Genomic DNA, 13,037 nt, shown 5'->3' on the forward strand with positions numbered 1-13,037 from the left:
AAATCAAAAGCAGAAAATTACAGAGGGTTTGGCAAATTAGAAAATGAAAGTTTTTTCACTCCTGAGGTAGGCCATAATCAAGGGCAATTAATAATGTACTGGGTGTTCAGGAGAAACTTAACTCACAAGTTAGCAATAAAATGGAACTCTGATCAAATGGAGGTGTTGATGCTAGAAAAATGCATCTGGGAGAAAGGTAGAGGAGCATTCTAAGCGGAAGAACCAGTTTAAACCAGATGGGTTGAGTGACTGTTTACTCCCACATGTGCAGAAAAGAACAAAAAAAAATCACTTTCGTTGCAACTCACTTTGGAATCTGGGCCAAGATTTCAGATTGAATGCCAGCTTGCCCAGTTAGACATGGCCCTTCTTCGTGGAGCATAAGTGTCCAAAAGATTTATTTCAAGGACTGTTGATTCTACTTAAGAAGATTAAAAATCAAAAGTTACCCAGGTTATTTCAACAAAGCAACTGAGAAATAGACCATCAAGTTGTCTCTTGAATGGTGCAGACAACAGTAGTTTAAGGTCTGATCCACATTGGGTTAGCTGATCTGAACCCAGAAGAATGCAGAAAATCTCTATTTAGTTCTGACCTAAGAAACTAAAGAGGTCCAAATCAGTCAGGATATTTTTACTGATAACTACCTTTTTCTCTGTTCCCACAAACGCTCAAAAATGTACATTTAAACATATGGGAAGGGGGGGGGGGGCAAGACCAAAGTGATACTTACACCTCTCTTATTGAAAGACATTCAGAAAGTCCTCGTTCAATTTGTCCCAGAAGGCTTTATACTGCAAGAGAGAAGCGGGGACTTTTAAAGGACCTGTCAATCCCCCCAATCAGAATTCATAACAGTTACTTCGAACTAGGTCAAAACACAAGTTGTTTAATGATGTTTAAGACTTTATGGTTTATCTAATTGGCATCCATGCCACTAAGACACATACACATCCTTCCCATCATCAGTCAATTGCAGTTGTTTGCAACAATATTACCTTCTATTCAACACCACTAGGGATGTAAACAGCAGCGATGTAATAGGGAAATCTGCCTCTCCACTCACCACTGTCTTCCTTGGATGTATTTCATTTTTCCATCGCTCAATACCACTATGTCAAAATCTTGACATTCCTTAGAATGACAGTGTTGTGGGAGCTTTATCAGTACCGGATCAGCAACAGTGCAAGGAGAAATGAGTTCGCCATCAGTAAAACAGGGTAACTGGAGAAACAGGCAATGACTATCAGTAGTTTTATCGACATCTATCTCCTCAGGGCAAATAAAAAGTGAAAAGTCTCGTTTCGCTCTAAGCTTGTAGTGAAATTATTGTTGATAAATGGAATATCCATTGTGATGTGGTGTTTCATTTTCCAGTTTTTTAATATGCAGTTTAAGAGATGATCTGATAATTGAGGTTTCTTTAAAAAATATGATCAAATGGAAAATGTGGGATTCCTCCAGACTCCTCCACACAGCGTTCTTTTGTTCAGTTCAAGTGCCTCAAAATCTTTTCATTGGATCCAAACAAAATCCAAAAGTAACTCATCAAAGTGGTCTTGGAAATGTGAAGCACATTATGCCAAAAGGAGATTGTTGTAGTCAAGTGTGATTCTTAAATGCAAGATAAGATACTACACCCTAGCTTCCTCCACCCCTATAATCCATCAAGATCTCTACATTACTCCACTTTTAGCCTGCTCTGCCTCCATGATTTTCAACTATCTGTCATTGGAATTCCCTTCCTAAAGAGCTCCAGTCAGCTTTTCTCTCTGCCATTAAGACAGTCTTTAAATCCTGCCTCTCTAGCCGAGCTTTTGATCATTTGTTCCTAGTATCTTTTGATGATAAAACCTTGACTGTGTGAAACAACTTGTAACTCTTTACTGTATTAAAGGTAACGTATAAATGCAAGTTCAATAAGCACTGCTGCATTGGGTAGGAATAAGAGGCTTGATAGGTTGGGTGGCCTGATACTATATTTGTGTTCTTAATGGAAAAGATAACAGCATGAATGTACTTAATTATTGTCAAATTTCTGCAGGTTTCCAGGACCTTCCAGCAGAAGATAAGGGCTCCACTCCCATGGTAGCTAACAAGAGAGTAGAAAGAGGTTACGCAGCCTTTCAGAATATTGCACTTGCTGCTCCCCCTGCCTGCTATCATCCATTCATGATCCTAGATGAACTGGAGAAGGTACAGTCTTCAAAACCAATACATTTCTCAAAGCTTGCTTGAAGCAGGGTATCTTTAATGAAACAACCCATTTGATTTTGATCCTTAATGTTATCTGATAAAACTGATTGACAAATTGGGATACAAGAAAGGTAGAAATAGGAGATTGTACTATAGGCAGCAGTATTCCACGGTTGTGTTAGCAAAGAAAGGGAGGCAACTTCAGATGAAGAGAAGAATCATACTTTATAACTGATTCCCTCCTCCTCTCCTCTGCCACTTCCTTACTCTGCAGGGCAGGTGGGATATTTCAGCCCACCACCATTTATAGAAAGCTTCAGAGCTTTTCTTGGCCTGCTTACAGCAGAGGGGGTTCTCCCTTGCTGTTACTCTTTCCTGCCTCACCGGTGAGATTTAAACTAAATTTAAGAGGATTAATTCATTCAATTCCACGTTTTCAAAATTGCTCTCAGGGTCAGTGCTGCAGATTCCACCGCATGTTCAGTGTAAGACCTTCCCCAACTGGGCTCCTTGACACTCAGAACTTGGTCTGTCCTTCTTTTCAGGAAGCATCTTTATCAAGCGGTCAGCTCACAGCATGGTGACCCCCTGGGGTTTTCTGCACTCCATGCACAGGAGAAGCATGTGGCCTGCAATGTCTGCACTCTTAGTAACTATTAAGACTAACTATCCCTGTTGATTCTGAAGTTCTCACTAAGTCATTAAATGGAGCAGCTCATTGTGGTGATAAGAGCATGAGTTGAAAGGCATGCATTTATCCAGAGCTTTTCAAGACCACAGGATGTCTCCAAGCACTTTACAGCTAATGAAATACTGTTTGAAATACCTTCAGTGTAGATAGTCTTAGCAGTCAATTTACATACTGCAAAATCCCACAGGCGATGTTGTGATTGCAATATATGTATGGGTTCTTATTCTATCCACATGTAGTGCAAGAAATATGTTGAATCAGCAAGGTACATGGAATCCTTCTAAAACACACTTCCTCCATTCACAATGTACCTATGTGCTGTTCATGCCTACAGCATACATTTATTTATATACATATAAAACATTGCTTTTTGCCTTTTTTGGGAAAGAAACAGTGATTCACATATTCAGAAGGATTTAACCTCTTTACAAGTTTCCCAGGTATCTGTGAACTTGCCAGAGGGCCTTGTATCTTTGACATTGTGTGCCCTTCACCTTAGAAGTCGTCACATCTTGATGCATTTCAGTGGACTCTCCTGTTATTTCTATCATACTCCCAGTCAGATCAAAACACTCATAATCTAATAATTCTTTAAACATCTAATTAATGCAAATCATCCAATCATGTGGCAGCAACTCAGTGTATGTAGGCATGGTCAAGAGGTTCAGATATTGTTCAGACCAATTATTAGAATAGGGAAGAAATGTGATCTAAGTGACTTTGACCTTGGAATGACAAACAAGAGAAAATCTGCAGATGCTGGAAATCCAATCAACACATACAAAATGCTGGAGGGACTCAGCAGGCCAGGCAGCATCTATGGAAAAGAATGCAGTCGTTATTTTGGGCCCAGACCCTTCATTCCAGTCCTGATGAAGGATCTGAGCCCGAAACATCGCCTGTACTCTTTCCATAGATGCTGCCTGGCCTACTGGGTTCCTCCAGCATTTTGTGTGTGTTGGCTGTGGAATGGTTGTTAGTGCCAGACAAGGTGGTTTGAGTATCTCAGAAATTGCTGATCTCCTGAGGTTTTCATACACAACAGTCTCTAGAGTTTGCAGAGTATGGTGTGAGAACCAAAAAGCATCCCGTGAGCTGCAGTTCAGTAGGTGAAAGGCTTGTTAGAGAGGTCAGAGGAGAATGGTCATGCTGGTTCAAGCTGACAGGAAGGCAACAGTAACTCAAATAAACAGGTGTTACAACAGTGGTGTGCAGAAGAGCATCTATGAATGCACAACCCACCAAATTTTGAAGTGGATGGTCTAAGTAGCTGAGGACCACGAACATACAGGAGGTGCTTAATAAAGTGGCCACTGAGTGTAGATTTGTAATTCTGTCTCCTAGTTTCACAAGGTATCTAATTTGTCTTCTTTCTTCAACTATCACTCTAACATCAAGTTCCCAATAAGCTCTTCTTGGGCTTCCAGCTGGGTACAGGTATCGATTATAACTGACGTTTCGATGACAAATTCTGCCGTCTTCTTCAAGGATGAACAAGATAGCAGAGTTTGTCATTGAAACATCAGTTATATTCAATACCTGTACACGGGGAAGCACCAGATCCTTTTTCATCACATTTCCAAATATCCTATTTGTTAGGTGTTGTTAACAAATCATCTCTATCATTTTGTTAAAAATTGTCTGTCTATGGTTTGATTCATGAATTTATTTTTGTTCTGACTGCTTCTCTTCCATTTTCCCCAGAAGATTTATGAATTAATATCAATTGTGTTCTGCCTTTTCTATGCTTTAGTAACTGTAGGAGTACAGCCTTCTGAGGAGTGTGGCATTGTTCTTTAGTTTTTAAAACAAGTTGCTAATTAGTATCTTGGTTCATCTTGAGCACCCATCTAGTACTTGTTTCTCCTCTGCTTTGACAGTTCCCACTCCTGTCCCCCACTGTATTGTCTGCTGCTTTCTTCCAGGCTTTTTCATATAAATATTTGAGCAGGATATTCTTCTTGTGTCTTCTCTGCTTCTCCATTGCTGTAACCAGACAATCATTTTCTATTATTTTCAAAATGAAGAGTATACTGTCACTCGTTGTATCTGAATTCTCATATGGTATCCTTGGCAACATGTCTGCTTTCACTTATTGTTTTGAAGTTCTTTATTCAATTGTGTTATCTCATAACCTTTGCATCCTCAATGCAGCTATTGTTGGTATTGTTTATCAGGGCCAAAAATCACTAACAGGGGTTATTAATTTATTCATTCACTCATGAGAAGGAGGCCTCGCTAGCAACACATATTTATTGTCCATCAGTAACTGCCCCAAATTAAGGGGGGCAGTCAAGTGCCAATCATATAGATGTGTCTATTGTCACTAGTGGCAGTACTCGGTAAAGAACTCCTAAAGGACATTAGTGAACCAGATGGGTAGTAATTCAGTGGTCTTATGATACAGTTACTAATTACCAATGATCTGTAACCAAAGTAAAAGGTTTGCCAAACTGAGTCATGCTCTCTGTCCCACTCCGTCTGTGCCGACCTTCAAATATCCATTTACACAGATCAAGTCCCACACTCCAGTCAACTCATTCCAGATTCTTCTGCATTGCACCACTCATTTCCATGCTAGGGACAACTTACAGTTACAAATTTACTTTACCAAACAGCACTTTTATGGAAAAAAAATGGATCACCCGAGGGATTCCCATGTGGTCACAGGGAGATTGCAAACTTCACATAGACAGTACACCAGAAGTCAGATTTGAATCTGGGTTTGCTGGAGCTTTGAGATAGCAGATGTACTAGCTGTTCCACTGTACCATACCTAACTTGTTGAATTTACAAGTTGGTGGAGTTGTGTATCCTTGCCCATGACCGCCATGTTGATATGCTAACTGTTTGATCACAATTTTGTCCTAAAGTTAATTTGCTTTTGTAACCCCTGGGTCACCTCAGGCTCGCTCAGCTCGTTCTTGTCTAGGGGGAGCAGCCTTCGGCCCCGCCAAACTGGGTAATCAGCTGGTGTGGATGCTGTGTGATGTCCCCGCCTCGCCCAAAAACAGACAGTACACCATAAGCGATTAAATGAGTACAATTTATAAAGGTTACTATAACTAAGTGATTAATAACGATACAGTATATATGAAGAGAAAAAATAGGCACCAAACTTATCAAAGTCCAAACCACTTTGTGGACAACCGTTGGAGCTCAATTACTGAAGTCTTCTGGCCACCATTCGATCCCCTCCGAACTCCTCGACTCGCAGCTCAGCACCCTCCGAGTGGTCAACCAAGCACATCTAGCTTCATCCCCCCTCCTCGGAGTACCTCCTGGCCTTGGACCCCCACTTGGGGTCCGTTCCTCGCCCAGCTTACAGCATTTCATCCTCTCTCTGCCCAAAAGCCCGTCAACAAAAGTTTACAGACTCAGAAGAAAGAACATTAATCTCCATTTGGTTTACAAAGGAATACCATTCTCGTTATCAGTAAATTTTAACCCAAACAAGCTTCCAGCACTCTCTCGCAACAAAGGAGCATTCCTGCTTGTTAGCAAAACAAAGAAGCCCTTTTGATTACATACACAGTAACAAAGAAAAAATTACAGTAACAAAGAAAAAAGAAGAAACCCCCTTTACACTTTTTTACATTTCTGCTAATTGTGTAGCTTACAAATGAGTTCCATTTTCTATTGCCTTCAATACTGTACACCACCAGAGTTGTTCAATATTGCACATTCAGGATATGTATCCCTTTTAAAAAGAAGTTTAAAAGTGTTTCCAGCTTGAATCAATGTACATATGGTGTATGACTTGGGTTGCATTTATAACGGCAGTTCATGGTTGTCTCACCCATGATCCTTCAATTCTTTTTTGGCACTATAATCTCTTCCGTGACTATCTTTGTAAACTGCTAACATAATTTACTTTGCATTGAAAACAATTCTGTAGCATTCTTCTATGCCACATCCATTGATGTTAAATTTCACTCGTGAATTAAACTACAGGTAATGTTGGCAAGCAGCACGTGGTTTAAGAAAATGCCGAAGCTGTGATACTGAGAAAGGTCTGTCAATAAGATAGTGTAATCACTGACAATAGAACATAGAATATAGAAAAGTACAACATAGGAAAAGGTTCTGTGGACTTTTGTATCTGCGCAAAGCACCATGCCAAAGAAGAACCAGTACTTCTTCAGACTGTGGGAAGAAACTGGAGCACCCAGAGGAAACCCACGCACTTCATCAGTTGACCATATAGACACCTTCCAGATGATGTCAGAACTGAACTCCAACACCTCAACTGTAACAGCACCACGATGATCACTATGCTACCGTGCGTATTTCTGAGGCCTTTGGATTAAAAGGATGCTTTGCAGCACTTTGCTAACTCTTGTCTTTGTTTGTGGCCTTGAAAGATTTGCTAACAGACCAATTGTATCCAAACTCACTTGAGTGAGCAGTATAGTTGTGTTACACTCCTGTAAAGTACTGAATTTTTTTGTGCAAGTGCATTACCATCAAGTTATTTTCTTTGAGAAACATTTCCAAATGTTTTTTATATAAACTGGAAGGATCAGACTTATGATTGTATATGCTAAGTCTGCCAATATAACCAGCTTGAGTCTGAGCAGCCATTTTCGCCTTCTGATACTTTTCTGCCAAGACTGATGATGTCAAAACAGAATGTGTAAAGTTTTCCTACAGTTTCAGTATTAATTCAATTTAAAGACCACACCCTCTGATTCATTGAATTAACTGCATTGCCCTATTCAACTTGATTATGGCGTTGCTGGGCACATCATGTGCTCTCTACCCTGGTGCTAACATGCACAGTTGCTTTGCTGGCCATACCTTATCTATTTTCTATAGGAATTTGGAGTCCGCACATAAATGACTCTGGAGCCATGATGTGCCCCACCTTGTGAAATTTTGGCACAGGGTTCTCTGTCATGTCCATGCTTGTTGGCTTTCAGTCAGTGTTGGCCACCAATGTGTTCAGCAACTCAGAGTGTTTTTGGTTCATAGGGAAGTATTCATGTATGTCTGTGGTTTTACTTCACATGAGGTCATTCTTGTTTTCTCCCCACAAGGTCCATTCTTTACATCCTGATCATGAAATATGTGGTTTCTTATTCTAACTGCAGCTATTTTCTCTGCCAGCAGGAATTTCTAAGAGAAATGGAGATCTGTGAAAGCCCATGATCTTGTATACTTCACTCTCCCTGTTTACACTAGCTGAAATGTTATATATATCATATGTTTATACAAATCATAGGGATAATGATTTATAGATTTTTAAAAGAAACAACAAGGACTGCTTCTATTAATAAAGCATTTTTAATGTCACAAAAATGTTCTTATCTGTTTTACGGAGGGACACAAAACAAATTTAATGCCAAGTCACATAGAGGCATTAGAGCTGATGTCACAGAAGCTTGGTGAAAGAGATGGGTATAAAGGCGTACTCCTGGTGTTTGTGATTGAGAGGTGAGTGTGAGGCAGAAATTAAATCAAGATGGATGTAGGGTCACGGAGAAAAGATCATCATGAGGCTAAAAAAGTGGCGGATGAGGGAGACTGCACTTTTAATGGGGTTACAGACCTACCATTATCCATGTATCACTTGCTGAGACTGGCATGTGTTCCACAGGTGTTTGGAGAGAGAGTTAGAGCAGTTACTGATATCTAGATCTTTCTGCTCCAGGATAAAGAAGTTAAAAACCAAAAGACCTTCATCTACACATAATGTTCTGTTCTCAGATGTGTACTTCAAACACATCTGGAGCCGAGGCAAATCCAGGTTGAAATAACTCTACTGATGCCTCCAGAACTATCTGACCTACAAAAGCAGTTCAGTGCTTCGCTGTCAGTTTCTCTCTGAAAACCTCTTTATTCATAATCATAACCTGCTGTACTTCACAGCCACTGAATTCATCTCAAAATTAGATGCTGTCATTACGAAACCAGGTGTAGCTGCAACTGGCTTCTGCAAAACAAGGTTGCTGCAACAAAAACAGACCAAATCGCCCCTTGTTGCTCATCAGTTGGAGGGAGGATTCCTAGCCCCCTTGCAAAATAACACTGGGATTCCAGAATCAGTGTGCTTTGGCTGCAAGTGGCGTTTCACTCTTCTTGGCATTCATTACCCGGATGTGAGGTCATTATGAATGACCATCATTAAGGCTGGCATCTATTGCCATCTTTAACCCCTGGCCTTTATGTCATTCCATCAAATTCGGCCTATTGGAGAAAAGAGTCAGCGTTTGTTACGTTTTCATCATTGCCCTAAAGTTAGCCTTACTAGGCCACTGAGGGTGTATTTGATGGAGGACTGGAATTATAAATAGGCCCCCAGTAGGCAAGATGGCAGCTTTCCATCTGTAAACATTTGCATTTTCATAGAAATCCAATCCTAATTAGTTCTCCAAGGGAAACATCTTAACCAACTACTTTTAACCTTTTCTCAGTGACTGACTATGCCCCTCCTCTGTATAACTCCCACTGGAATACACAGTTATACTACTTTGGTCAGAACATCACAAATGCTCGGACACCCACAAAGGCTTGGTTGTTAATGCGTTGCCTGATTTAGAACTAAGTTATAAATTCAAAGGCAAATCAAACGTCAAAACTTTAATCAAGGACTCGTGGCTCATATTGTCTCCGATCCCTCGGGTGCATAAAAATGACATGAATACCCACTGCAATGCTTAAAAAGATAAAGATTAGCTTTATTTGTCACATGTATTTTGAAATATACAGTGAAATGCATCATTTGCGTCAACAACCAATGCAGTTCAAGGTTGTGCCAGCGAGTGTCCTGCAAGTTTTGCCATGCTTCTGATCCTAACATAGAATTCCCACAATTTACTAACCCCTATGCCTTTGGAACCTGGGAGGATACCAGAGCAACTGGAGGAAACCCACATAGTCATGGGAAGAACATGCAAACTTCTTACAGACAACAATGAGAATTACACCCCCAATCACTGGCACTGTAAAGCATTATGCTAGCCACTACATTACCATGCCACCCTAGGACAATATTTTGGTCAGTGTCCAGGAATGTCATCTGTGAAATGTAGCTTTCATACCACCAAGATTAGCTTTACCAAATACTTGTCTAATGTGCTGACTCAAAATTGAGCCCCAGTGTCACTTGGGGAAAATTGCATCCAGCAGATTCCGTTGTGTCTCAAAGTAAATTTGCTGGAGTCAATCCACCTTTTTGGATAAAAGGTTTAAATTCTTATTGAGTTTTGCAAAGCAATCCTGCAGTAATCTGCCCTGGGTATTATATGTTATCTCCAGAGACCTGGCCTTGTATTTTGAATGAGCATTGATGGTGCTATCACAATCAATCAATGGAACAATGGTTCCATACTTAAGCATGAAGCAACACATTCGAGAGAGAAAGGGATGGATAAAAAAATTCACAAGGTATCAGCAATCTATTTGTGTTGATGGATAACCAATTTTCAAAGGGTATTTAGCTGCAATAAAGCAAACGGATGGAATGAGACTACAGACCATGGTGTGATTAGCTTCTGAGTTAAGCCAGGTGTATATTGTATACTGTGCTGTAAAAAATGACTGTCATATTATTTCAAATGCAGAAAGCAAGCAAGAAATCAAGCAGCAGAACTCAAAGTGACAAAGGAACAATCTCACAGGAGAAGATATCTGAGAGCAGGTGGGTATGAGTTGCAGCTCAGCCACTTCTGTGTAACACTTAACACAATGGATCTTGCCTGGGGAAAAGCAACAAGCAGTTGTTAGCTCATTCTGCTCAAACTCCTCAGATGAGGTAGCTGCAGTAACAAGCTGCTGGTCTTGGAGAAAATACTGCCAAGCTGCTGAGGTGACAATATCTTGATGGGCCACTTTCGTACAGTCTATTACAGAAGCTCTCAGAGACCTTTAAGTCTAGTGCCCCACAGAGCACTAACATCATAAAAATAATTGCACACATCAGTGTAGTTAACAAAAATAATTCTGAAAGGTCACAGTAAATGCTAGAAGTACGCAGGAGGCCTGCCAGCAGCTGTAAAGATAAGTAATGGGTTAAAGCTTAGGCAAGATTGCTACCTAGCCCCTTTTTTACAGTTGTTTTAGTGACACATTAATGTGTCACAGCTAATTGGTGCAACAAGTCAGCTTGTCGGGCTTGCTAAACGTAATGTCTGGGATTCTGTTTGGTTTCTGACGGGATGCACTTGAGGTTCCCAGCCTCAAATCTACAGATGGGGATGGTTCTATTGTGTAAGCCCAGCATCATTTGTAATTTTAAAAAAATGCTTATGATGAAGCCTATAGACTCATCTTCACAGCTAACACAATACATTGTCCTTTCACCTCTGGCTCAAACCTGGCCCACCAAGATGGGAGTACAGTCACAACTGACCACAGGCATCCAACACAAGCTGATTTATTCTCTTGGATGATATTTACAAAATAATACTGCCAGCAGACAGGGAGCAGGCACTAGAAAATCGCCAGCACATGAACATGAGGCTTTGCCAGGACAAAGTGTTTGTAAGCACCTCCAATACAGGGAGCTCTAGGTGTTACCTCAGCTACTAAGTGGTAGCACTGATCCACAAAATCATTGTTCTAACATAAGTAATGGGATAAAGCTTGGTCTAAAATGTGAATATCAATTTAGAGGTGTATAGTGGTGTAAAAACAGTGAGCTGCCATTTGCTGTCCACCATCGTCTGCTCTGTCTTTTAAGTTCTGGAATTTTCTCTCTATTCTATCCTCATTTAAACTCTCTTAAGATGTACTTCTTTTCCATGCCTTGGTTATATGATCAAATATAATCATAAAGTTCAGCCTAAATTTAGAGTACAGTCCTGGAAAGCACCTTGTGTTGTTTAATTATGTCCAATTTATACATGGAACAATTTTTTGTTTTATTGTTTATATAGACACAGAATTCTAAAGAATGTTAAGATGAGAAAATCATGTAAAAGCTGACAGAAATTCTACTCATAACATGAAGGATCCTTGAGAAAGATGAATATACAACATTTTGGAAACCATAACTTAGAACCTTCTAATTTGGTTATTTGTAAATATTCAACCTGCTGAAAGATATACCAGCACATTCAAAGATGTGTGGGTTGGTAGGTTAATTGGCCACAGTAATTTGTCCCTTATGTGTGAGAGGCCAGTATGGGGGGTTTGTAAATGGGATATGGGGAGAACAAAATGGAACTAATGTAAATGAGTGTTTGATGTTTGGCATGGACCTGTTTCCATGCCGTATGATGACTGACTCCACGCCTTTCTTTGACTCAAGGTAAGTTAGCAGTAATTGAAAACATGAAACACGTCCTTGCCTACTCTTCCCTGATGCTGAGTGTGAATTCTAGCCTTTGCTGGTTTTGGTTTCAGATTTTCCGTCTCAGCAGGGTTTTGCTTTTCCATTATTTGTCAAATGGGACAGCAGCATGCTGAGTTTATCAAATGTGGACATGCGCATAAACATCTATGTGAAGAGGAGCTAGTATATGTACCCACATAGGTGTGCAAGCGGAAACATTCTTATACTACCAGCAGCTGCTGTTTAATATTATTCCACATATACTGGAATACTTTAGTACTACTGTCATGTGTCCCTTCTTCATGAGTGGGACTGGGTGATGAATGCAAGTCAGCAGTTTGACTCAGGAAATTATAACAAAGAAGGGTAGAATACTAAACAAACTTACAGTAAATATAACAGTAAATGTTAAATAACCTAAATGGTCCACGGATTTTAATGTGTTGTCTAGAAACTAGATGGGGAGATAGTTGCTGCTATGATTTTCCTAGCCTACACAGTGGAGTCGTAAAGGTGTTCTGTAGTAGATCTGTTGCAGTTGATTCAAGCTGGGAGGCATGTTGTGGCAACAGTGCACTTAGCACCTTGTGTAGCAATATTGTCTGGCAGTCGGGCCACAGCAGATGACTCTGTGACATCACCTCGTCTCGCAGCAGAGAGAACCGGCAGAGTTCTGGGATGGTAATGTACTAAATGTAAATAAATGCGACCCAAGAATCCTGAGGTAGTATAAAGCTAAAGCTAAATTCTGAAGGTTTTTATTACAGGTACATAAACAGACTTGAAAAATTTCATTGCTTTTGGTGACTAAGTAAATAATCTGTACTCTATAAAAACCCAGCAGTGCTGTTTATATATTTACTTCTCATGAGG

The 13,037-nt window shown here is 40.2% G+C and overlaps 1 protein-coding gene and 1 long non-coding RNA gene across 5 annotated transcripts in view; one reads left to right on the top strand and one right to left on the bottom strand.

Moving 5' to 3' along the window:
- Nucleotides 1-13,037, top strand: part of LOC132382195 (MORN repeat-containing protein 1-like) — a 234,485-nt gene that overhangs the window by 175,557 nt on the left and 45,891 nt on the right. For all 4 annotated transcript variants that reach the window (XM_059952173.1, XM_059952171.1, XM_059952170.1 and 1 more), the window contains 2 exons: nt 2,045-2,196; nt 10,453-10,529. In XM_059952173.1, coding sequence (XP_059808156.1) covers nt 2,045-2,196; nt 10,453-10,529 — 229 coding nt within the window. The remainder of the gene's footprint in view (nt 1-2,044; nt 2,197-10,452; nt 10,530-13,037) is intronic.
- The window catches only part of LOC132382196 (uncharacterized), a 125,468-nt gene that overhangs the window by 15,091 nt on the left and 97,340 nt on the right, over nt 1-13,037 (bottom strand). Inside the window, exon 2 of the long non-coding RNA XR_009508227.1 lies at nt 734-794. This is a non-coding gene — a long non-coding RNA (uncharacterized LOC132382196). The remainder of the gene's footprint in view (nt 1-733; nt 795-13,037) is intronic.

The sequence above is a fragment of the Hypanus sabinus genome, chromosome 27 (assembly GCF_030144855.1).
Source record: "Hypanus sabinus isolate sHypSab1 chromosome 27, sHypSab1.hap1, whole genome shotgun sequence".
Lineage (NCBI taxonomy): Eukaryota > Metazoa > Chordata > Chondrichthyes > Myliobatiformes > Dasyatidae > Hypanus > Hypanus sabinus.